Below are 26524 nucleotides of genomic sequence, written 5' to 3'. Positions count from 1 at the left end.
CACGATGTGCAGTGGCGAGGCCCACGCGCTATCGGAGCACCGCACGATGCCGAGGTGCTCCAATGCGTCGAATTCGGCCTTCGCCACGGCGAGCTTGGCTGGGTCGAGGCGGCGGGCCCTGGCGTAGACCGGCGGGCCCGTGGTTGGTATGTGGTGCTCGATCCCATGCCGTACTGCGATGGCCGAAAACGTCGGCCGCGTGAGGGCCGGGAACTCCGTGAGCAGGCGAGCAAACTCGTTCGCCGCCGGGACGGCGCATGCCAGCTCGGTCGGCGCGGAGCTGCTCAATGTGCATACCAGGGAGCTGAAGGTTTCGGCGTTGATTAAACGACGCCGTTGGACGTCCACCAGCAGTCCGTGTGCGCAGAGGAAGTCGGCGCCGAGCAGAGCCATGGGCACGTTTGCGGTTACAAACGTCCAAGCAAAGCGTTGGCCGCCGAAGCAGAGGGTGACGTTGCGCGGGCCGAAGGTGCGGATGGTCGATCCGTTGGCCGCAACCAAGGAGGGGCCGCAAACCGCGGATTGCCTGTCCTGGTCAGAGGCGGGTATGACGCTCAGTTGGGCGCCGGTGTCGCACAGGAAGCGCCGTCCGGACGCTTTATCCGTGATGAACAGTAAGTTGCCCGTGTGGCCGGCGCTCATGGCTGGTAATGAACGCCGGCCCGGCCGTTTCCCGGCCTGCCGAAGGTGCACGGGGGTGGGCATGTCCGGGCCTTCTGTCCGAACCTGGCATGATAGTAACACCACGCTTGGTCAGGTGGAGGCCCCGGTCGTCGTGCTGGAGGTGGTCGGCTCGGTGTAGCGGCCGCCAATTGCGTCGGCAGTTCGGTCGTCGACCGTGCCGGGTGCTCGGGCGCCATGGGTGTTGCGTCGGACGGCGGTGGGTCCCATGTCGCCGCTGCGATGCACTGTCCTGCGGCGGAGATCTTGTCGGCTTCTCTGGCAAGGGCCCGGGGATCTGTGATCGTCGTGCTTGCCAGGGCGAGGCGTACCGGGTTAGGCAGCTGACGGAGGAACAGCTCCCGGAACAGGAATGCCGGAGAGTGCTCACCGAGCAGTGAAAGCATGTAGTCCATTCGCTCGGAAGGGCGCGTGTCGCCGAGCTCGGGCAGGTCGAGCAGGCGCCGTGCGCGTTCCGCCGATGGGAGGGCGAAAGCGTCGAGGAGAAGCTTCTTAATCGCGCCGTATTTGTCAGCGGCTGGCGGGCTCTCGAGGAGGCTCAGGGCACGGGCCGCAGTGGCTGAACCGAGCGCTGCTACCACATGGTGGAAGCGGGTGTCGTCGGCCGTGATGCCTCGCAGGGCGAACAGGGAATCCGCCTGTGCGAACCAAACCGCCGCGTGAGCCTCCCAGAAGGTAGGCAGTTTAAGGGCGACTGCCGTGTCCATGTCGGTAAGTCACCAATGAAGGAGCTGGGGCTCCCACGTCGATCGGAAGAATGGACGCGACAAAAAGCTGGAATTCATCCGAGTTGCTTTAATCAAACCAAACACTCAGGCACTCTGAAAAGCCCGTTTATCGGGCAGCAATATATATACATATTATCCCGGAGCGTTTGCCCAGGAAAGGCGAGAGGGGGCGTGGCCCAGCGTCCTGGCTGCGGCCTGGCAAGTTGAGGGCGAGCCTGCCCGGGCGTCCCGACCGAGGCCTGGCAAGTTGAGCGCGGGCCTGCCCGGGCGTCCTGGACGAGCCCGGCATGGTGATCGCTCCGCGTCCTTGATAGGTGCAAGGCGATTGTGAAAACCCAGCGGTAGCCGCTACAACGTCATAATTAAGGCACCAATGTCATCATCGTTAAGAACTTATTCCCCATGCGGAGTTCTTAACAATGAGCCATGTTTCATTTTTTTCCGTGGAGCGGTTTCGGACATAGAGGTGCAAAGTTTTCGGTTTTTACAAGATGGTACCTGTACCACGTGACCTATGACATCATAATTATGAATTAAAAAATTATACAGGCGGAGGTGCTCCTATGGTAAAAAAAATTCGTGTCAATCGGACCAACGGTTTCCAAGAAAATAATAATAACTTTTTAAAATGCAGACACACCACACGTATTCAGCCGATCGCTTAACCCCACTTTTCGCTTCACGAGCGCAGGGTAAAAATCGACCCCTACCAGGAACGCCAACATTAACAGCAACAGTGCTGTATCGTGAAGATCTTGTAGACCTGCAGCATATCGCAGGTAAAAACACCCTGGCGGTAATCCCGTTTGGAGCAGGTTCCTCGTATCTTCAAGTGTGAACATTGTTCGTTCGATAAAATTGCATCTCATTAATGTTCCTCCAGACCGAACGTTCACTCTCCGTGGAAACGTGATCTCACAATGACACGAACGCAGTGACGTCACAATGAGGCAAGCGCAGTGACGTCAATCAACGTTGAAAATACTTTTTGTTTCTGTGCGTGCTTGTGGTGGGCACGTTTTGATATTATAAAACATATAAATGATGAGAATAAATTGAAAGAAGTGGGGTCATAGTGGTCAAAGCACACAATGTAAGCAGAGTGATTCAGGCGGTGTATAAGAGAACAGTTGTTACTTAATACAGCACAAAGGTCGGTTCGATAAGGAAATCAAAACACGTCTTGTAAACGTGGAGTGATTCAGGCGGTGTATAAGAGCACAGTGGTTACTTACTAGTGGACAAACGTCGGTTCGATAAGGAAGTGAAAGTTTGTGAGAGATGGAAAATAACATGTGCCAATAAATGATTTATTGGGGGAAGGAAGAAGGAGTCGAATTGAACGGCATTTAAAGGGTAAGTTTTTAATACCATCGCGAAAGTGTATTGTGAATACGCCGAATGTTCTTCTTCCTCGAATACATTTATTTACATATACAGTACTATATGGGCATTTAAATCGCGTAGCCGGACTTTCCTCCTCAACCCTTCCGCCCACACCATCACGCGACTTCCCGTGTTTTTCTCAGTCACGAAGTTTCACAAACTCGTCCCTGAGCTCTGACTTGTTTCGGCGCCTCTGACTGTGAGTCCGATAAAATGCCTTTTTCCGATACTTTTGAGTAATTCGCTCCTCGAGTTTGCTTTCATTGCAAAAGTGTTGGCGTTCTGGCAAGAGGTTTACAGCGATTCGTCCAACATTTGGCATTACGTGTGAGAATATAATTGTTTGTTTTTGTTATCCTAACGATTAAATGTTTGCTTGAATTACCCATTAATTTGCATCATCGCAGTCGTTGAATTTGATAAAGTTGATTTTGCCATACACCGCCTGAAAAGTTCCTGGTGTAACCAAGCAAGGGGGTTTGAGTTTTTCCCCAGATTCATTGCTTTGGTGGATTTGCCAATGGGAACTGGGAAGCACAAGCTGCAGAATTTAGCTTGCTCGACGCGCTGCGGTTTTATGGAAATACTGACAGTGCGAAGTTGTGACGTCATTGTTGTTGGCGTTAATGAGCGTTCATCCTCTCTCCCATTACTTCTTCCTCTTCTTCCTCTGATGCCTCTTTTTCTTTTCCCTTATTTTGTTTATCTGCTTGTATTTGATCATATATGAGATGCAGATTGGCACTTTATCCGAATTAAAAAATATAATGGCAATGTCCTTTCAAATTGGGGTAAAGAACAGGTTCAGACAGGTGTCCTTATTTATGCAAGAACAGGTGATGAAAGCCTGCAGGAGGATTTGCAGGTGGGGGTATGTGGATGGGTGGCATGTGACAGTGTCACGTGCAGTAGCAGAGCAGAGAGCAGGCAAGTTCTTGGTGATTGTCATTAATGTCTCTCATGTGCAGGTTGTTGTTTTTTCGTATGCAGCTTATGGCTGATTGACTGCATCATTTCCTGGAAGCTGATGATGCAGTGCCCCCAATTCCCAGTAATCTGGTACCCATTTTGCCAACGCAGGAAGGATGACGGGCTCAGTCAACCCACCTGGTGTTAATTCAACGGAACGACAGAGGCTCAACTCAAGACCCTAAGATCTTAAGCCAATCACCTTGACCGTTAAACCGACACCAGGCTTACTGACGCAGGTGAAGAGCAGAAATTTGGGATCTTTGTAGATACCTTTTAATGGCCGACTGAAGTTGGGACAGATACCAGATGTTTGAGAGTCATAATAGACCATTACGTAAGAAAGGATCAATGGACGCATACCTAGACTTCCTGGAGGCGTTTGTTAAGGTACACAGCAAAAGGTGTTTATATTGGCCTATAGGGTTGGGCGTGTAGCGTTGGCAGAGAAGCAAACCTGTTTGTTGAGAAGCGATGGGAGCTTGCCTGAAGGGGAATGTCAGGCTGGAAGGTAGTGGATAGTGAGGTGCGTCAGGAATTGGTACTGGGAGTTGAGCATACTTTCAAGAATTGCAGGTGTTGGCAAGCTTGAAGGTAAGGTAGATAATAGTGATGAGCATCTGTGCTCTCGCTGTATGGGTAGTGAAGCGGCAGATTCAGTTCAATAATGGGAAATGTAATGTTTGAGTATGGCAGAAATAATATAAATAGTGTGGCGGACACGAAAGCTCACTGGCGTGATGACATCATTCCGCGCGCCAAGTGGGCGGCGGCCACGCCCGAGGGGTAGGCGTGGCCACGGAATATACACCGGGCGCGCAGCCCGGAACGCTCCAGTGTTACAGTGGAGCTCTTGAATAAAGACTCTTACAACTTACCGCGTTGTCAGCTTTCTCCTTGCTTACAAGCAGTGCGCGTAACACCGCGCTTCATTGGTGACCTCCGATGTTCTGGTCAGCCGTCACTGACCACCCGAACCCGCCACAGCCATGGCAACCAACGCGGTAGCGATAAGGCTCCCCGAGTTCTGGGAAGCTCAGGCAGAGATCTGGTTCCTGCAGGCCGAAGCCCAGTTCAGGCTTCGAGGCATCACGGCGGATGAGACACTCTACTGCCACGTGGTCGCCTCCCTCGGGGCCGGCACGGCCGCCCGCGTCGTGTCGGTCCTGAGGAACCCATCGGCTGACGACAGGTACGAGGCGATCAAGCGTCTCCTCCTAGCCACGTTCGGCCTCACGGTGGACGCACGGGCCGATCGCCTCTTGGACCTCCCCGAGCTTGGTGACATGCGACCGTCGGTCCGAATGGACCATATGCTGTCGCTCATGGGCGACGAAACCCCGAACGCTCTATTCCGGGCGTTATTTCGATGCCAGCTGCCGGCACGAGTACGCCTCGCGTTGGCCGGTTCTGCGACAACGGAACCCTGAGCGCTCGCGGCCGAGGCCGACAAGTTCTACGCGGCTTTGGACACGCAGGCGAGTTTCGGTGCGGCCGTAGCGGCTCCCGAGCCCGAAACTGCTGCGGTTGCCCACCCCTACTACGCGACGCACCGCGTAGCCGCTGAACCTCCTGCGGGTGCCCACCCCTACTCCGAGGGGCGCCTCGTGGCGGCCACCATGCCCCGCCCACCACCACCGCGGAAACCGCGGCCTCCGGCTTCACCGCAAACCTGGTGCCATTTCCCCGCTAGGTTCGGCCACGAGGCCCGGCAATGTCGCCCGCCGTGCTCATTCGGCAGGTCGGGAAACGCCCGGGCCGGCCCTCGGTAGTGGCACTGAGCGCCGGCCGATTAAACAGCCTCCTGTACATAACGGACACCTTATCCGGGCGGCGTTGCCTGTGCGACACGGGAGCGCAGGTGAGTGTCGTTCCCGCCGGTACGTCCGACAAGCAGACCGCGGGCCGGGGTCCCGCTCTGCTTGCTGCCAACGGTACGCCCATTCGCACATACGGAAACAGCTGCCTTTCTCTGCGGTTCGGAGGGCAGGTTTTCCGATGGTCGTTCGTGACTGCCGACGTGCCTATGGCACTGCTTGGCGCGGACTTCCTTTGTGCCAATGGCCTCTTGGTGGACGTAAAGCACAGAAGGCTTGTCCAGGCCAAGACGTTCAGCTCGCTCGCTTGCACGCTGCCCGCCTCGTTGAGCAGCTCACGGAGCAGCTCGCCGAGTGGCTTGCTGAGCGGTTCGGTTCCGGCCAGGTTCATCTGCACGCTTCCGGCAGCGCACGAATTCACCCGCCTCCTCGCCCGTTTCCCGGCCCTCACGAGGCCCACCTTCTCGGCGGGGACCGTCAAGCATGGGGTGGAACATCACATCCCCACCGCCGGGCCACCGGTCTACGCCCGGGCACACCGCCTCGAGCCGACGAAGCTCGCGGTTGCTAAAGCCGAGTTTGCTATGCTGGAGCGGCTCGGTATCGTGCGGCGCTCCGAGAGTGCTTGGGTGTCGCCGCTCCACATCGTGCCCAAGCCCGGCGGGGGATGGCGACCGTGTGGGGACTACCGCCGTCTCAACGACGCCACCACCCCCGACCGCTACCCCGTCCCCATATTCAGGACTTTTCCGCCCGCTTGGCGAATATGTCCTTCTTCTCGAAGGTGGACCTCATACGCGGTTACCACCAGGTCCCCGTCAGGCCGGAGGACATCCCGAAGACGGCTGTCATCACGCCGTTCGGTCTTTTCGAATTTCTTCGGATGCCCTTCGGTTTGAAGAATGCGGCTCAGGCGCTCCAGCGCCTCATGGACAGCGTCCTGCGCGACTTGGATTTTGTCTACGTCTATCTGGATGATATCCTCGTCGCAAGCGCGTCCCGCGAAGAGCACCTCCACCATCTCCGCACGCTCTTCGAACGCCTGGGTCAACACGGCCTGATAGTGAACCCCGCCAAGTGCCGGTTCGGTGTCACTGAAATCGACTTTTTGGGGCAGCGCGTCACCAGGCACGGGGCCGTCCCCCTGCCGGCCAAGGTGGAGGCGGTGAAGGGGTTTCCGTGCCCCCGCACGATCAGGGGGCTCCAGGAGTTCCTGGGCATGGTAAACTTTTACCATCGGTTCCTGCCCCGCATCGCCCAGCTCCTGCGCCCCCTGCACGAGGCCCTCCGAGGGAAGCCGGGCAAAGGTGACGTTACCTGGACCGAGCAGATGGACGCGGCGTTCGTGGGCGCGAAGCTCGCCTTGGCTGACGCCACCATGCTCGCGCACCCGGCGCCCGATGCACCGATCGCCCTCACCACCGACGCCTCGGACTACGCGGTGGGCGCGGTGCACAAGCTATGGGTGCGTGGAGCTTGGCAACCGCTGGCGTTCTTCAGCCGGCAGCTTCGCGCGGTACAGTACCTTCGACCGCGAGTTGCTCGGGCTCCACCTGGCGGACAGGCACTTCCGCCATCTGCTCGAGGGCCGTGCGTTCACGGCCTTCGTCGACCACAAGCCACTGGTGTACGCGATGGGCAAGGTCACCGAGCCGTGGTCGGCCCGGCAGCAGCGTCACCTCTCGGCCGTGTCCGAATACACAACGGACATCCGGCACATCGCGGGGAAGGACAACCCAGTGGCGGATTGCCTTTCCTGGTCCGTTGCCCATGCGGTCCACCTCGGCATCGACTATGCCCGGATGGCGGCGGACCAGGCCGCCGACCCCGACGTTCAGGCCTTGCAGACCGCCGTTACGGGCCTCCGCGTCACCGAGGTGCCGTTCAACGGCGCGGGCACGGCCCTCTGGTGCGACGTCTCCCTCGGGCGGCCTCGCCCCATCGTGCCCGCGGGCTGGCAGCGCCAGATTTTCGACGCCATCCACGGCCTGTTCCACCCGGGCACGAGGGCCTCCCAGAGGTTGATCGCCGACATGTTTGTCTGGCATGGCCTCTGGAAGGCCGTCCGCGGCTGGGCCAGGACGTGCCTCGCGTGCCAGCGTGCGAAGGTGCACCGACACACCCAGGCCCCATTGGCCCCATTTGCGGTGCCGGAACGTCGGTTTGACCACGTTCACGTGGACCTGGTCGGACCTCTGCCCCCCTCGCGGGGTTTCACCCACGTCCTGACCATGATGGACCGCACCACCCGGTGGCCGGAGGCCGTGCCTTTGGCGTCAACGACGGCGGCGGACGTCGCGCAGGTGTTCATCGCCACCTGGGTCGCCCGGTTCGGCGCCCCCTCGGACATCTCGTCCGACCGCGGCCCCCAGTTCACCTCGGAGCTCTGGGGGGCGGTGGCGTGGGGGCTCGGGGTCCAGCTGCACCGCACCACGGCCTACCACCCCCAGTCTAACGGCCTGTGCGAGCGGTTCCACCGCTCGTTGAAGGCCACGCTTCGGGCGACCCTCCGCGACGGCGGCTTGGTCGACAGGCTCCCCTGGGTGCTGCTGGGCCTCCGGACGGCGCCCAAGGACGACCTGCGCGCATCTGCTGCGGAGTTGGTCTTCGGGGAACCGCTGCGGGTGCCGGGCGAGTTCCTCCCCGACTCCACGGCACCATGGTCCGCGGCGTGCAGGAGACCGCCCAGAGGTTCGCCCCGGTGCCCGCGGTGCACCACGGGCACCCACCTACGCACGTCGCCCCGGAGCTTCGCACCGCGGAGTACGTCTTCGTCCGGCACGATGCCCACCGGACACCACTGCGGCCCCCGTACGATGGGCCTTTCCGTGTGCTGGAGACCGGGGTGAAACATTTCACCTTGGACATTGGCGGCACTCCTGACCGTGTCTCCATAGATCGCCTCAAGCCGGCCCACCTCAACGTGGACCACCCACCGGCATGCCGCCCCCCGAGCCTGCACCCATCCCGGGTGCAGCCGCGCCGGAGGCATCCCAGCTGGCATCCCTGCACCCCGGACGCCGCCAGTCGCCAGAGGGCGCTTCGGCCGGGTCATCCGTTTGCCCCGCAAACTGGCCCTCCAGGTGCGCGGGAATTCTGGGGGGGTGCGCGTGGCGGACACGAAAGCTCACTGGCGCGAGGGCATCATTCTGCGCACCAAGTGGGCGGCGGCCACGCCCGAGGGGTAGGCGTGGCCACGGTATATACACCGGGTGCGCAGCCCGCAATGCTCCAGTGTTACAGTGGAGCTCTTGAATAAAGATTAAAGACTCTTACAACTTACCGCGGCGTTGTCCGCTTCCTCCTTGCTTACAAGCAGCGTGCGTAACACCGCGCTTCATTAGGAAGTACGTGATGCAAGGAGAAGTTTTGGAGTTTGTGACATTTGGAAAGGATGTAGTTGTGGTGATAGATTGTGGTTAGGGTGGGAGGGGGTTGTCGAGTGCAAGTAGTCGTCGCACGATCCTGTACATGCTCAAACAAGTAAATGAGGCCATTTGGCCCATCATTGCTGTATTGCACTCCTGGGTTAATTTTTGCTGCAGCTTTAAACATCAATCTTCTTCTTGGTTTACTAAAGTCTAAACAACCCGATCTTGATTGTGAGAGTGTGTGAGATATAAAATTGTGAAGGGTAGCGTTTTGTCGGTTTACCTCCTCGTCTTTCCCCTTCTCATTCCCATCCTTACCTGCTCCCCACCCTCACCTCCACATCACTTGCCACACAGGTTATAAAGTTCTGATTACTATCAAGAATGCTCGGAACTGACTTCGCAAAAGTGATATGGGTTCATTTGCTGATTTTTAAAAAAAAATTTTTATTACTTTGTGAATATGGTGGAAATGCAAATGACCACCTCCCCCCGACCTCATGTCCCCGGAAGGTACACACACATGCCCCTTCTCTCCCTCCTTCACTCATTCTTTTGCCAAACCAACTGTTCTTTCTCTCCGCACCCCTCCAAGACTGCTCTGCCTCCACTGTGCATACATAAGAAATAGATGGCCTCGTGTTTTGAATCAATGCTTTATTTCTTCACAACTCCATATGCAATTGATAAATATGAAACAAAGCCAAAGTTTTAAATTCCCACCAAATCATTAAGGTATATGTACACGTGTGTATGGCATGACAAGCATGTTGAGTGAATAGAGGTCCAAAGATTTGTGTCATTCTGGCAAGTTTTCTTTTTGTTTGCTTGGAAGTCACTGATCCCTCACACGGTTTTTGTGGGTGAGTGATGAATTACCCAGCATTGTCTGGGATCCGGTACAATGATTGTGGCCATTTAGCAATTTTGAAAGTTGGAAGTTTATTTATTTATTCATTTTTTTTAGATCTCTTGCCAGGTTGTGACGAGCGCTTTTCGAGCAACGATTTCTGCATTTTGGATTACTTGAGTTTTGTTTGAATTGTGTTGTTGCGTTTGTTTTGCAATCAAGATAAAAATTGTCTCTAACAATGTGTCATCGATCTTTGGTTCTTCCAACAATCCTCTATTAATGTGCAGTTTCACATGGACCTTTTTTCTTTTTTTTAAAATACTTGACCAAAACATCCCATATTGCTTTGTTTCTTTTTACAATCCATGGTGGTATGGGTCCGAGGAAGAGGAAGTGGGGGAGTTAGTGGAGATTGTCCCACAAGATATCTGCCATAATTAGACTTTACCAGAGGAGAGGGTATTGCAAATTTGGGTCAGTTTGTCTTTGTTTGGTTTGTCTTTTTTTTTCTTTTTTTTTTTTGTATACTGAATCGAGGCTCGTGAAAGAGCTGACATTTACTTCACAAACAAATCAACCAGACAAACAAAATATACTCAAAGGCAAAAGTTATTGTGACACACAAACAACAAACAGAATCAGTGTTAAACTTTTACTGCCGCGAATGAAATGTTATTACATGGAAAGACAAATGTTTCAAGGTATGGTAACGATCAACAGTCCATAAGAACAGCGCACCTGGCATATGCAAATGAGCCACAACACAAGAGGGGGTTCACAAGCAAGTTCACACAGTCAGTAGCGAGTGTGTCCACCTTGTGCATTGATGCAGGCCTGGCACCTTCGCCTCATTGAGGCCACTAAACGTCGATGAAAGTCCTTGGGAAGATCATTCCATATCCGAGGAAGGATTTGGTGGAGTTCCTGCAGCGTTTTTGGAGGATTCGGATGACGTCGTAAACGTCGCTCCATTTCATCCCAGACGTGTTCAATGGGTGACAAATCAGGGGATCTTGCAGGCCAGGGTAACACATTAACATTGTTCTGATTAAGATACTGCTGTACAACTCGAGCAACGTGTGGTCTGGCATTATCGTGTTGAAACGTCACTCTAGGGCCGTTCTGTTGCAAAAACGGTAAAGCGGCCATTTGCAAAATCTCGTCTCGGTACCTCACAGCATTCAAGTTCCCCTCAATCACAATCATTGGCGTTCTTGCTGCAGCTGTTATCCCACCCCAGATCATAACGCCCCCACCTCCAAAACGATCCCCTTCCAGAACACATGGCCTGATGTAACGTTCACCTGTTCACCTGTGCACCTGTAGACACGTGTCCTACCGTCAGCTCGGTGAAGCTGTGCCAAATGGTGTTTCTATGGACGTTGAATCGACGAGCAACATCACGCTGCGAGGTACCAGACTGAAGCATACCTATAGCTCTCCATCTGTCATTTTCCCCGAGGCGTGGTATGTCGAACTTGTTCCAGAACGATGAATAGAGGTGTTTTTCTGACTTCTGCACTTCTTAAGACTACATTGAGTGGAAATGATAAGCGTCTGGTTGTCTGGCCTTTTAAAGTGAACATTGCTGGCCATTTTTCTCGAATATGTCATGCTTCTTGCAAATTTCGTGCAATTCGAACAACAACTGCTTGGTTGCGTTTCTTCGACCATTTTAACACACTCTTTCTCTGGTTCAAATCCAAAAATTCATTCACAAGATTACCAATGAAAAAATTCCATGTCACAATAACTTTTGCCTCTGAGTATATATAAAAAGAGGGAGCGGAAGACAAGAGAATGGGAAGCACACAAACACTTGAGAGCACACAACATTTGAGAGCAGGGAGATGTGTGGGAGGGAGAGGGCTTGGGGGGAGGAGGCGTGGGAAGGGGGGGGGGGGGTGGGAGAAGTATAAAACACAAGGACACCAAGGACTTCCAGGACAGAAGTTGGTATTTCAAAAAGTGGAATTGGGGTGAAATTAGCGGGGGTAGAAAAGATCAAGGTTTTGGATGGGGGAAGATAAGAGATGGTGGTGAACAGCTGTTTTAAAGACCTGGAGGGTGGAGTGGAATTGAAGAGAGTGAGGGAGTTTGTTCCAGAGGCGGGAGAAAAGAGGAATGAAGGAGTGAAGGTGAGCAGAGAGTCTTGATTTTGGCAGTTTAACCAGAAGAGGGTTGCAGGCAGATCTTGTGCGACCTGTAGGAATATTTGCGGGACAGAGCCCAGAGAGGGCTGGGGGGGCAAGGCCAGAGAGGAGTCGGTAGAAGACGGAAAGACCACCAACCTGCCTGCAGTGAGTGAGTGAGAGGCCCTTGGAGTTAGCTTCATCGCGGGAGATTCCAATGATTCTGAATGCTTTGGTTTCAACAGCGTGAAGATGAGCTAGGTGTGAGGCAGGAGCACCAGCCCAGAGGAGAGAGCAGTATTCCATTGAGCTGCGGATGAAAGCCTTGTACGTGGTGAGGAGCTCAGATGTGCCAAGGAAGGACTTCGCACGATGGAGGATGCCCAGTCGTTGACTGGCTTTGGAGGCCAGATTTGAAATGTGGTTTTCCCAGGAAAGATCATGGCAGATAGTGAGACCCAAAAGTTTGAGTGACAGAACTTCTTGGAGAGGATTATTCAGAAAGTAGATGGGAGGGTTGTCCAGTCGGTCTTTTCGGAGAGACATCGTGTGTGTGTGTGTGTGTGTGTGTGTGTGTGTGTGTGTGTGTGTGTGTGTGTGTGTGTGTGTGTGTGTGTGTGTGTGTGTGTGTGTGTGTGTGTGTGTGTGTGTGTGTGTGTGTGTGTGTGTGTGTGTGTGTGTGTGTCATCGTAAGTGCGTCATCGTAAGAGACATCGTAAGTGTGTCTTTGTTTGGTTTGTCTTTGTTTAGTTTATCTTTGTATTTATTTTTGTTTGTCTTTTGTTTTGTCTTTCTTTTGTCTTTGTTTTTGTCCTTTTATTTATTTTTGTGTTTATTTCTTTGACTTTTTTGGTTGTTTTGTTTTGAAAAGGATTGTCTTTGGTTTGTCTTTAATTTGTCTATGTTTTGTCTGTTTTTTTTTTTTGTGTGTTTGTCTTTCTGATGTCTTTCTTTTGTCTTTGTTTTTAGTTTTTAGTTTTTTTTTGTCTTTATATTTGTCATTTATTTTGTGTTTGTCTTATCTTGTTTTGTCTTTGGTTTGTCTATGTTTTGTCTTTGTCTTTTTTTCTTGCAAAATCGAAGATTTTTCAAGCATATTGATCGGATGCGTTTGTTATTCTGTTTGTTACTTGGCAATTTTTTTTTTTTTCGCAAGTATGTTGATCACTCTGGTTTGTGTTTGTCCGTCTGCTCACTTATACTTGCCTACAGGTCACAATTTTAAACCGATCTTCACGAAACCTCACCAAATGGTAGAGTTCGTGGTCCGACAAAATCCTATTTATTTTTTGGGGTCAAAAGGTCAACATAGGCCAAAGGTCGACCACTTTTTTTTCTAATTTCTAAAATCCTCAAGTTTCATCCGATTGACTTGAAAATTGAATAGGATTTACATATCAGCTAACTGAATTCAACCGCCAACTATTTTTGAGATCAGCATAGGCCAAAAGGTCAACATAGGCCAAAGCTCAACAACCATTTCAAATTTCTAAAATCCTAAATTTTCATCCGATTGACTTGAAATTTGAATAGGATTTTCATATCGGTGAACTGAGTTCAACCACCAACTATTTTGGAGATCAGCAAAGGCCAAAAGGTCAACAAAGGCCAAAGGTCAACAACAATTTCAAATTTCTAAAATCCTCTTTTCATCCCATTCACTTGAAATTTGAATGGGATTTACATATCGGCGAACTGAATTCAACCACCAACTATTTTTGAGGTCAACATAGGCCAAAGGTCAACCACCTTTTTCCAATTCCTAAAATCCTCAATTTTCATCCGATTGGCTTTAAATTTGAATAGGATTTACATATTGGCTTACTGAATTCAACCACCAACTATTTTTGAGATCAGCATAGGCAAAAAGGTCAACATAGGCCAAAGGTCAACCACTTTTTTCTAATTTCTAAAATCCTCTTTTCATCCCATTCACTTGAAATTTGAATGGGATTTACATATCAGCTTACTGAAACCAACCACCAACTATTTTTGAAGTCAACATAGGCCAAAAGGTCAACAGGCAGAATTTCTAAAATTGTAAATTTTCATCCGATTAACTTCAACTTTGAAGACGATTTGCATATCAGGTCACTGAATTCAACCACTAATTAATTTTGAGGTCAAAAGAATGCTCCACTGAGTGCCATTCTACTTTGTTCTGTTTTGCCAAGTATCGCTCTATGAGTGATTTTTCATTACTTGCAAAATCGAAGATTTTTCAAGTATATTGGTCGGTTGCATTTGTGGTCGTCTGTCTGTTTGTCACCGGCCTACAGGTCACAATTTTCAACCGATCTTCACGAAACTTCACCAAATGGTAGAGTTGGTCAAAAGCAAGAAGCCTATTGTTTTTGGGGTCAAAAGGTCAACATAGGCCAAAGGTCACCAACTTTGCTAAATTTCTAAAATCCTCAATTTTCATCCGATTGACTTGAAATTTGAAGAGGACTTGCATATCTGGTCAATGAATTCAACCACCAAGTATTTTTTGAGGTCAACATCGGACAAAAGGTCAACATAGGCCGAATTTTAAAATCCTCAATTTTCATCCGATTGGAAATTTGAAGAGGACTTGCATATCTGGTCACTGAACTCAACCACCAACTATTTTTGAGGTCAACATAGGCCAACTTTCAAAAATCCTAAATTTTCATCTGATTGACTTGAACATCACGAAATAGTCACGAAATAGGGAAACTAACGATTTTGAGGTCAAAAGATGAAAGGTCAACTCAAGGTGAACCTTCCAAAATCATCATTTTTTTGTCTGAAAAATCGTCACTTTTCATCCTGTTGACCCAAGCTTTGATCAGGATTGTCAATTTTAATCTTGATGAAATAGACAATTTGCTGTGTCAATGGGAAACTTCTTTTTGGGGTGGGGGGGGGGGGGGGGGGTCGGATTTTGCAAGTATCGTGCTGCGCATGACATCTTCTTGTTTGTTTATTTTCGTGTTTGTTTTGTCTTTGGTTTGTCTTTGTTTTGTCTTTTTATTAACTCCGCCACCAAAGGTGGATGGAGGTTATCTTTTCACCCCTGTCTGTCTGTCTGTCTGTTTGCCTGTCCATTTGTGAACAAAATATATCAAAGTTGTGGATGGATTCAGCCGAAATTTGGCAGAGATGTAGCGTTTGTGACGAGGACGAAATTATTAGATTTTAGTGAAGATCTGGATTCGGATCTGGGTAGTCAAATTTTTAAAGTGATTCTTCGCCATTTGGAGATAGGGCCAAAAACGATACATAGCAGGATATCTCAAAAAGTTGTGGACGGATTTGGACAAAACTTGGTGGACCGGTTGGGTGTCTGACAAGGACGATTCGATTTGGGTGAAGATCTGAATATGGATTCGGATATGAGAATTATTTAATTTTTCAAGTGATTCTTCACCATTGGGAGATCGGGCCAAAAGCGATACATAGCGGGATATCTCAAAAAGTTATGGATAGATGTGGACGAAACTTGTTGGACAGGTTGTGTGTGTGATGAGGAAGAATCGATTCAATTTTGGTGAAGATCTGGATCCAGATCGAGCTAGAATTTTTAAGTGATTCTTCACCATCGATTGTTATGGCCAACCAGGCGGAGATATGCTCTCTACTGAGTGCCGTTCTCGTTAATTTTTGTGTTTGTCTTATTTATTTTTGTCTTTGTCTGTTTCTGTCTGTTTGCCCACGCAGAATGTGCTAAAGTAGGCCACAAATGCCACCTAGTGGTAGAATGTAGTACATATTCTCTTTTCACGACCGAGTACCTCTATTAAGTATGCACAATTAGAATTTGAGTACTTCTATAAAATACGTACTATAAAAAAGCACACAGATCAAGTCCAGATGAGGTTATGTGATTTTTGATCTTGTTAACAGTCCAATTGACATAATGATACGCCGGTTCGTCACTCCGCTGTTGAGCCAGACTTTTAAAATGCAATCTTTCCCCATGTTGTCGAACTTTTCACCCAAAACAATGGTGCTCAGCTTTTTCGGCAAAAACTGGATTGCCTTCTCTGGATTCTTCCTTCTTCTTCATGTAGGCAGCCTTTATACTTCCGACTGTGCTCTCTTTTATGGGCCGCCCCAACTGCGTTTGGAATTTCCTGACAGCACGTGCTGCACCAATCACAGCAGTATTGGCAATATTGACAATATTGACGTGAATCTGGTCGTCATAGTTGTTATTATCTCCCCTCTTACAGTACACAGAGATATGCATTTTCCGCAAATTATGTGAAGGTGTGTTGAAAAGTGATGCCTCCTATTTCTCCAAAACATGTAAAGATATTCAAATGAAATGAAGACAGATACTAACATCAGTCTTCATTCAACCATGGTAAATAATTATTTCTCAACATTATCACCCCACACATTTCTACCAACGTTCCAGTAGTTTTGTGATGCCGTCACAATACAACTGCGCATCCTGCTGACTTAACGAGCGTTTCCAGTTGCCTTGACCTCATCGGCAGAAGAAAAATGTTCTCCATGAAAGTGCTTCTTAAGTTTAGGTAATACTAGTGCGTGCCCGTACGTGCGGGGAGGTAAGTACGTGGACATACGTACGTTGACGTATGTACCAAAAATAAGGCCTCACTGTCCGGAAGTTCGCATATCGCAGTTACGATTAATCGCAAGTTAGTTTTAATGGCCAATTCTTCAATTAGCACCAACATATTTTGCCATTTTGCAATTTCATCGCAAGGAAAAGCACAAAGAGAAGAGAACAACAAACACACACGCTGTTCCTTCGCTGTAGCTTGACCGTACGTGCAAAGAAAAATTAAAACTTTCATCGTTCCTTCGGTCTTCGCTTTCGTCCTTCGCCGTTCCTTCACTCTTGTCCTTCGCTGTTCCTTCGTTCACGTACAAAACGTATGTGTTTGCTAAATAAATAGCCATAACTTGGTAACCACTTGTCCGATTAATAGCAAACCTTGAAAAGGCACATCTTCAGGTCCCCAGCAATATACCTGGCAAGTTTCACTTAGATCGGACCAGTGGTTGTCGAAAAACAGCGGTCACAGACATACAGACACACAGAGATTGCTTGCATTATAGAGAGATGACTTATCTGCCAGTGCCAAGTCGGGGCTGGAGATCCTTTGCGGCGGTACTCCATTGTCCATCTCTTCCACTAATGATCGTAATGATGCACCAACTCTCGTCTCCAACCTATATTCGCCATCTACATTCTGACTTTATCTCAATTTTTCTTTGAGCCTTTTATTTGGAGATGAATCTTCTGCTCAACTTGCTTGTTCAGCTCGCTTCTGCTCACAGCCAATATAAACTCTCAGCGAGTCTACATAAAAAATTAGATGAATAGAAGACCACCATCAAACGAATTTGTGATTGTCCAATTGGTGGACACTTGGTACTAATAGTACAAGCATTGTGGCATGTTTGATGCTTGCATTGGCCCTTTCATCAGTTTTTGTTTGCTTCCTCACTTCTTTCCTTGCAGCTGTTTTTTTATTTCTATGGTGACTTGATCTGTTTTTTTTGTTTTTGTTTTTTTTGACAAATGGATTCTATGATGTTCTGGAAGAACATGTTGTGTGTGGTTGTGAGGTTGCAGGCTGCCTGTGTGTGAGACCAAAATACTTCCAGGATGGCTGAGGCCCCCCCTGTACAGGCGTATGGTACACCTGGCTTTGCTACAGACAACACTCCACTCTTCAGGGATGGTTCAAGAGGAGTAAGTTTGCGTTTGCAAAGTTTGTCCCTCCTTCTTTGTTTTCTTTGGCAATCAGTCTTTGGGGCTTAAGGAGTCTTGAATATCTAAAGGTGTTTAAATGGTTATAAAGGATGTCTTGTTGTAAAGGATCTAAGGTGTCCAAATGGTGTATCAAATTTAAAGGCTTTATTGGGTATAAAGGGTCTAAATGATCTTCCAAGGGTCAAGGGGTCTCAGCAGTCTAAAAGTTTAAAAGGTACAGTGCAACTGACGTTCAAACGTGTTACGTGGATTGACCGAGGCTTCATGGACCATGTTTTTCGTTTTTAGCTCAACTGGACTATAGTCCGTTTAACTCATGCGATCAAGCAGTGTCCGTAAGTCATTCGGTCAGTGAGTCTGTAAACACTTCAGTCATTATCGCTTGGACCAAATGCATGATGTTGATGAAACTTGGTCACAAGCTTCATATCTGATGCCGAACAATGGGTATTGACCGCGTCAAAGTCTGTCCTCACCAAGGGGAACTATAGGGGTGTTTTGAACCCCCCCCCTACCCCCCGCAAAAAAATAGGTATTTGCCCTCGTCTCCGGAACTACATACACAATTTAAATGAAACTTAGTTTGTTCACGGCATTAAAAATACTAGGGCGTGCCCGCACGTACGTGCTTGCCCGTACGTGCTTGCAAAAAAAAAGCTTTGAAACCACGTGGCAGTAACGACCACAGAACCCCCCCCCTCTATTTACATGAAATGGTTTGGTCCATTCGCAAAGCCAGTAACGACCACAGAACCCCCCCCCCCTCTATTTACATGAAATGGTTTGGTCCATTCGCAAAGCCAAAGTGAACGGCTTGCGAGTACGGTGACCATACCTTGGGAAGCACTTGTCCGATTAATTTCAAACCTTGAAAAGGCACATCCTCGGGTCCCCAGCAATATACCTGGCAAGTTTCAAGTATATCAGACCGGTAGTTGTCGAGAAACAGCGGTCACAGACAAACACACAGACACACACACATACACACACACATACACACAGAGATTACTGGAATTATAGATAGATCAAGGTCTGGGGGAGGGCGTATTTGGGGCTGAGGGGGTTTAGGCGTTTGAGTGACTGTTCCTCCTGATCCAAGTGAGCTTCAGGACCCGCAGTCCTTTTTCATTATAGAGATTAGGAATATACACTCTTGGGAATAATGATAGGAATAGAGAGGAAAGCAGATGAAAGTTAAACTAGAACGGCTCTCGGTAGAGAGCAAACCTCCGCCAGGCTGAACAGTTTGTGTTGTATCCCACTGATAGGCTGGATCTTGATTCGGACCTGAACCAAAATCTAATCGGCTCGTTCTTGTCGCCTAACCAACTAATCTACCAAGTTTAGTCATAACTCGGCCACAACTTTTTGAAATACCATGTATTTGAAATATCGTTTTTTGCCTGATCTCTCAATGGTGAAGAATAACTTTTAAAAATTGAATAATTATCGTATCCAAATCCATATTCAGATCTTCACCAAAATCGAATAGCTTCGTCCTTGTCACACACCCTGTCCACCAAGTTTTGGCTGAATCCGTCCATAACTTTTTGAGATATTCTGTTCACAGAAAAACAAAGACAGAGGTGAAAACATTTAACCTCAATCTACCTTCGGTGGCGGAGGTAATTATATGGGAATGTCACCACGTCATTATAGGAAGTTGAAACTGCACTGGAATACAACAACAACAACAACAACAACAGGCATTTTAAGGCCATTTTCCCTGCGAGAGCGGGGGTTAGCCTTGCGGGCCCCATGACAATCTTCTCCATTTAGCCCTATTTTCTACATCTCCCCTTGTTTAACCCCCTTGCCTGCATTTCTTCTCCCACCACCTTTAGCCAAGTCTTTCACGGTCTTCCCCTTCCTCTACTTCCTTCTACATTCATTTCCATCACTCTTCTCAACCAGTCACTTTCATCCTTCCTCAACACATGACCAAACCATCTCAACCTGTTCCTCTTCACAGCATCCATCACAGGCTCTATTCCCATCATCTTTCGCATTTCATCATTTGTCGTCCTCTCTCTCAACGATACGCCGCACATCCACCAAACCATTCGCATTTCCACCCTTTCCAGCCTTCGTTGCTGCTCTACGTTCATTACCCATGTCTCACTCCCATAAATCATAACACTTCTCACACATGCAGCATACACCTTTCCCTTCAGCTTCAACGACACTCCCCTCGTCAGCACGCCACTCAGTTCCCGAAACTTCTTCCATGCACATCTCACTCGAGGAACCGTTGCCGAGTCTGATCCACCTTCTCCATTCAGCATGTGTCCTAGGTAGCAAAATGTTTTCACACCTTCCAGCTTCATGCCATCTCCAAGATCCAACTCAACATTTCCTCCATCTGCAGCTCCCTCTGTGCACACCTTACACTTGAATGCAGCTGCCACATTGGTTAATGACCCTCTCAAACCACTACATTTTTGATGAACCCACTCAGCACACATTGTACATTGAATGGAGTTCATTCCGACACCCTTCCTGCACACAGCACAGGGCCACTTCCCAGTTCTTTCCACCTCACCACATGCTTTACCACTTGCCATCACCTTTGTCTTTCCAATATTCACCTTCAGACCTTTTGCCTTCAGACATTCCTTCCACTTGTTCATCCTATCCTTCAGTCCATCCATATGCTCCCCAATCAACACCAGATCATCTGCATAAAACAACTCCCAAGGTAATCCCTCCTTTACAATCCGAGCCAGCACCTTTACTGGAATGTGATCACAAATTGATAGTTTAAGCTGTAATTTATTGACCTCCAACCAATCAAAAAGTGATGCTCCTGTGTAAGCAGTACAGCGTTGCAGAGAGTGATACCAAGCTCAGGTGTGATAGTGCGACTCCCTCCACAGACGGAAATGGTGAATGATTAGAGTGTAGACAAAAAGGTTTTGGTTCATAAAGGACACTGCATGTGTAAAACTGTGGAACGACTCAATGTTTCATTTGGAGATGAAGGCACAACGACAACAAAGATAAATCATGAAGTAATACCACACTGTGAGTGATAGGTTGAGGTAGAGAGCCGAGACCCTTCAAGATGAACGAGCTTGTGCGTGTTCTTTATTCAATGGACGACAGTCGCATGCAGGTTGCGCAACAACTTCACTTGTCAGCACCTTGACTTCATGGACCTGTCTCTGTTCGGAGACAATTGCTGAGAAGAGGTAATCAAAGCAAAATCATTTACATTTTCATCAGACCACCTGGTGAACTTGAAGGTTGAACGTATCTTCTCTGTATGGATAAATCCAATATGGATGTGCTTGGTAGCACTCGATGACCGTTTTTGTTGACGGGGAGTAGAACGGTATCGCGGTCTGATGGCCGAAGCTACCCAAGTGGTTTTTCGATCTTGGAAGCCAAGACTGCTTCCACTACCCCGCTCCGCCAAAAATAACATTTCTGGACTTTTGGACGCGATACAACATTTTGCATTATCCTGCTGTTTTGACGATGCACTCGCCAACGAGATATGCTCGCAAGTCGGAGGGCCATTGGCGACACCCTGCGTCAATTTATTAGTTTTGCACTTTAAAAATTCCGAAGTTTATCCGAAAGTATGATGTGTGCTCACGTAATCTCATACGTGTGTGTATAATTGGTTAAAAGTCACGTGCTCTTTCTCTCTTCCTCTCTATAAACGGGGTCGGGTTGTTAACCTGGTGGTGGGAATATTGACATTTATTGGCGTGTTCTTTCTCTCTTCCTCTCTATAAACGGGGTCAGGTTGTTAACCTGGTGGTGGGAATATTGACATTTATTGGCGTGTTCTTTCTCTCTTCCTCTCTATAAACGGGGTCAGGTTGTTAACCTGGTGGTGGGAATAATGACATTTCTTGTTGTGTTCTTTCTCTCTTCCTCTCTATAAACGGGGTCGGGTTGTTAACCTGGTGGTGGGAATATTGACATTTATTGGCGTGTTCTTTCTCTCTTCCTCTCTATAAACGGGGTCAGGTTGTTAACCTGGTGGTGGGAATAATGACATTTCTTGTTGTGTTCTTTCTCTCTTCCTCTCTATAAACGGGGTCAGGTTGTTAACCTGGTGGTGGGAATAATGACATTTCTTGTTGTGTTCTTTCTCTCTTCCTCTCTATAAACGGGGTCGGGTTGTTAACCTGGTGGTGGGAATATTGACATTTATTGGCGTGTTCTTTCTCTCTTCCTCTCTATAAACGGGGTCGGGTTGTTAACCTGGTGGTGGGAATATTGACATTTATTGGCGTGTTCTTTCTCTCTTCCTCTCTATAAACGGGGTCAGGTTGTTAACCTGGTGGTGGGAATAATGACATTTCTTGTTGTGTTCTTTCTCTCTTCCTCTCTATAAACAGGGTCGGGTTGTTAACCTGGTGGTGGGAATAATGACATTTCTTGTTGTGTTCTTTCTCTCTTCCTCTCTATAAAAAGGGTCGGGTTGTTAACCTGGTGGTGGGAATATTGACATTTCTTGGCGTGCTCTTTCTCTCTTCCTCTCTATAAACGGGGTCGGGTTGTTAACCTGGTGGTGGGAATATTAACATTTCTTGGCGTGTTCTTTCTCTCTTCCTCTCTATAAACGGGGTCGGGTTGTTAAGCTGGTGGTGGGAATATTGACATTTATTGGTGTGTTCTTTCTCTCTTCCTCTCTATAAATGGGGTCGGGTTGTTAACCTGGTGGTGGGAATATTGACATTTCTTGGCGTGCTCTTTCTCTCTTCCTCTCTATAAACGGGGTCGGGTTGTTAACCTGGTGGTGGGAATATTAACATTTCTTGGCGTGTTCTTTCTCTCTTCCTCTCTATAAACGGGGTCGGGTTGTTAAGCTGGTGGTGGGAATATTGACATTTATTGGTGTGTTCTTTCTCTCTTCCTCTCTATAAATGGGGTCGGGTTGTTAACCTGGTGGTGGGAATATTAACATTTCTTGGCGTGTTCTTTCTCTCTTCCTCTCTATAAACGGGGTCGGGTTGTTAACCTGGTGGTGGGAATATTAACATTTCTTGGCGTGTTATTTCTCTCTTCCTCTCTATAAACGGGGTCGGGTTGTTAACCTGGTGGTGGGAATACTGACATTTCTTGTTGTGTTCTTTCTCTCTTCCTCTCTATAAACGGGGTCGAGTTGTTAACCTGGTGGTGGGAATATTAACATTTCTTGGCGTGTTCTTTCTCTCTTCCTCTCTATAAACGGGGTCGGGTTGTTAACCTGGTGGTGGGAATACTGACATTTCTTGTTGTGTTATTTCTCTCTTCCTCTCTATAAACGGGGTCGGGTTGTTAACCTGGTGGTGGGAATATTAACATTTCTTGGCGTGTTCTTTCTCTCTTCCTCTCTATAAACGGGGTCGGGTTGTTAACCTGGTGGTGGGAATATTAACATTTCTTGGCGTGTTATTTCTCTCTTCCTCTCTATAAACGGGGTCGGGTTGTTAACCTGGTGGTGGGAATACTGACATTTCTTGGCGTGTTATTTCTCTCTTCCTCTCTATAAATGGGGTCGGGTTGTTAACCTGGTGGTGGGAATATTAACATTTCTTGGCGTGTTATTTCTCTCTTCCTCTCTATAAATGGGGTCGGGTTGTTAACCTGGTGGTGGGAATATTAACATTTCTTGGCGTGTTATTTCTCTCTTCCTCTCTATAAATGGGGTCGGGTTGTTAACCTGGTGGTGGGAATATTAACATTTCTTGGCGTGTTATTTCTCTCTTCCTCTCTATAAACAGGGTTGGGTTGTTAACCTTGTGGTGGGAATATTGACCTTTCTTGTTGTGTTCTTTCTGTCTTCCTCTCTATAAACAGGGTCGGGTTGTTAACCTGGTGGTGGGAATATTGACCTTTCTTGTTGTGTTATTTCTTTTTCTCTCTTCCTCTCCATAAACAGGGTCGGGTTGTTAACCTGGTGGTGGGAATATTAACATTTCTTGGCGTGTTATTTCTCTCTTCCTCTCTATAAACAGGGTTGGGTTGTTAACCTTGTGGTGGGAATATTGACCTTTCTTGTTGTGTTCTTTCTGTCTTCCTCTCTATAAACAGGGTCGGGTTGTTAACCTTGTGGTGGGAATATTGACCTTTCTTGTTGTGTTCTTCCTCTCTTCCTCTCTATAAACGGGGTCGGGTTGTTAACCTGGTGGTGGGAATATTAACATTTCTTGTTGTGTTCTTTCTCTCTTCCTCTCTATAAACGGGGTCGGGTTGTTAACCTGGTGGTGGGAATACTGACATTTCTTTGTGTTCTTTCTCTCTTTCTCTCTTCCTCTCTATAAACGGGGTCGGGTTGTTAACCTGGTGGTGGGAATATTAACATTTCTTGGCGTGTTATTTCTCTCTTCCTCTCTATAAACGGGGTCGGGTTGTTAACCTGGTGGTGGGAATACTGACATTTCTTTGTGTTCTTTCTCTCTTCCTCTCTATAAACGGGGTCGGGTTGTTAACCTGGTGGTGGGAATATTAACATTTCTTGGCGTGTTATTTCTCTCTTCCTCTCTATAAACAGGGTTGGGTTGTTAACCTTGTGGTGGGAATATTGACCTTTCTTGTTGTGTTCTTTCTGTCTTCCTCTCTATAAACAGGGTCGGGTTGTTAACCTTGTGGTGGGAATATTGACCTTTCTTGTTGTGTTATTTCTTTTTCTCTCTTCCTCTCCATAAACAGCGTCGGGTTGTTAACCTGGTGGTGGGAATACTGACATTTCTTTGTGTTCTTTCTCTCTTCCTCTATAAACAGGGTCGGGTTGTTAACCTTGTGGTGGGAATATTGACCTTTCTTGGCGTGTTCTTTCTCTCTTCCTCTCTATAAACGGGGTCGGGTTGTTAACCTGGTGGTGGGAATATTGACATTTCTTGGCGTGTTCTTTCTCTCTTCCTCTCTATAAACGGGGTCGGGTTGTTAACCTGGTGGTGGGAATATTAACATTTCTTGGCGTGTTCTTTCTCTCTTCCTCTCTATAAACGGGGTCGGGTTGTTAACCTGGTGGTGGGAATATTAACATTTCTTGGCGTGTTATTTCTCTCTTCCTCTCTATAAACGGGGTCGGGTTGTTAACCTGGTGGTGGGAATACTGACATTTCTTTGTGTTCTTTCTCTCTTCCTCTCTATAAATGGGGTCGGGTTGTTAACCTGGTGGTGGGAATATTAACATTTCTTGGCGTGTTATTTCTCTCTTCCTCTCTATAAACAGGGTTGGGTTGTTAACCTTGTGGTGGGAATATTGACCTTTCTTGTTGTGTTCTTTCTGTCTTCCTCTCTATAAACAGGGTCAGGTTGTTAACCTTGTGGTGGGAATATTGACCTTTCTTGTTGTGTTCTTTCTGTCTTCCTGTCTATAAACAGGGTCGGGTTGTTCACCTGGTGGTGGGAATATTGACCTTTCTTGTTGTGTTATTTCTTTTTCTCTCTTCCTCTCCATAAACAGGGTCGGGTTGTTAACCTGGTGGTGGGAATACTGACATTTCTTTGTGTTCTTTCTCTCTTCCTCTATAAACAGGGTCGGGTTGTTAACCTTGTGGTGGGAATATTGACCTTTCTTGTTGTGTTCTTCCTCTCTTCCTCTCTATAAACGGGGTCGGGTTGTTAACCTGGTGGTGGGAATATTAACATTTCTTGGCGTGTTATTTCTCTCTTCCTCTCTATAAACGGGGTCGGGTTGTTAACCTGGTGGTGGGAATATTGACATTTCTTGGTGTGTTCTTTCTCTCTTCCTCTCTATAAACGGGGTCGGGTTGTTAACCTGGTGGTGGGAATATTAACATTTCTTGGCGTGTTATTTCTCTCTTCCTCTCTATAAACGGGGTCGGGTTGTTAACCTGGTGGTGGGAATACTGACATTTCTTTGTGTTCTTTCTCTCTTCCTCTCTATAAACGGGGTCGGGTTGTTAACCTGGTGGTGGGAATATTAACATTTCTTGGCGTGTTATTTCTCTCTTCCTCTCTATAAACAGGGTTGGGTTGTTAACCTTGTGGTGGGAATATTGACCTTTCTTGTTGTGTTCTTTCTGTCTTCCTCTCTATAAACAGGGTCGGGTTGTTAACCTTGTGGTGGGAATATTGACCTTTCTTGTTGTGTTCTTTCTGTCTTCCTCTCTATAAACAGGGTCGGGTTGTTAACCTTGTGGTGGGAATATTGACCTTTCTTGTTGTGTTCTTTCTGTCTTCCTCTCTATAAACAGGGTCGGGTTGTTAACCTGGTGGTGGGAATATTGACCTTTCTTGTTGTGTTATTTCTTTTTCTCTCTTCCTCTCCATAAACAGGGTCGGGTTGTTAACCTGGTGGTGGGAATACTGACATTTCTTTGGGTTCTTTCTCTCTTCCTCTATAAACAGGGTCGGGTTGTTAACCTTGTGGTGGGAATATTGACCTTTCTTGTTGTGTTCTTCCTCTCTTCCTCTCTATAAACGGGGTCGGGTTGTTAACCTGGTGGTGGGAATATTAACATTTCTTGGCGTGTTATTTCTCTCTTCCTCTCTATAAACGGGGTCGGGTTGTTAACCTGGTGGTGGGAATATTAACATTTCTTGGCGTGTTCTTTCTCTCTTCCTCTCTATAAACGGGGTCGGGTTGTTAACCTGGTGGTGGGAATATTGACATTTCTTGGCGTGTTCTTTCTCTCTTCCTCTCTATAAACGGGGTCGGGTTGTTAACCTGGTGGTGGGAATATTAACATTTCTTGGCGTGTTCTTTCTCTCTTCCTCTCTATAAACGGGGTCGGGTTGTTAACCTGGTGGTGGGAATATTAACATTTCTTGGCGTGTTATTTCTCTCTTCCTCTCTATAAACGGGGTCGGGTTGTTAACCTGGTGGTGGGAATACTGACATTTCTTTGTGTTCTTTCTCTCTTCCTCTCTATAAACGGGGTCGGGTTGTTAACCTGG

The 26524-nt window shown here is 48.1% G+C and overlaps 1 protein-coding gene across 6 annotated transcripts in view; it reads left to right on the top strand.

Annotated features, from left to right (window-relative positions):
• Positions 1-2632: 2632 nt before the first annotated feature.
• TMEM243 (transmembrane protein 243) overlaps positions 2633-26524 on the top strand; it is a 39466-nt gene continuing 15574 nt past the window's right edge. The window contains exons 1-3 of one of the 6 annotated variants that reach the window (XM_078770186.1): positions 2633-2765; positions 2939-2994; positions 17509-17635. In XM_078770186.1, coding sequence (XP_078626312.1) covers positions 17549-17635 — 87 coding nt within the window. In that variant the 5' untranslated portion in view covers positions 2633-2765; positions 2939-2994; positions 17509-17548. Of the gene's footprint in view, positions 2766-2832; positions 3123-17508; positions 17636-26524 lie in introns of those variants that run through there. The other 5 variants (XM_078770187.1, XM_078770183.1, XM_078770185.1 and 2 more) reach the window with 5 other exon arrangements.

The sequence above is a fragment of the Myxine glutinosa genome, chromosome 1 (assembly GCF_964187855.1).
Source record: "Myxine glutinosa chromosome 1, kmMyxGlut1.1, whole genome shotgun sequence".
NCBI lineage: Eukaryota > Metazoa > Chordata > Myxini > Myxiniformes > Myxinidae > Myxine > Myxine glutinosa.
This window is presented reverse-complemented; position numbering and strand designations above follow the sequence as displayed.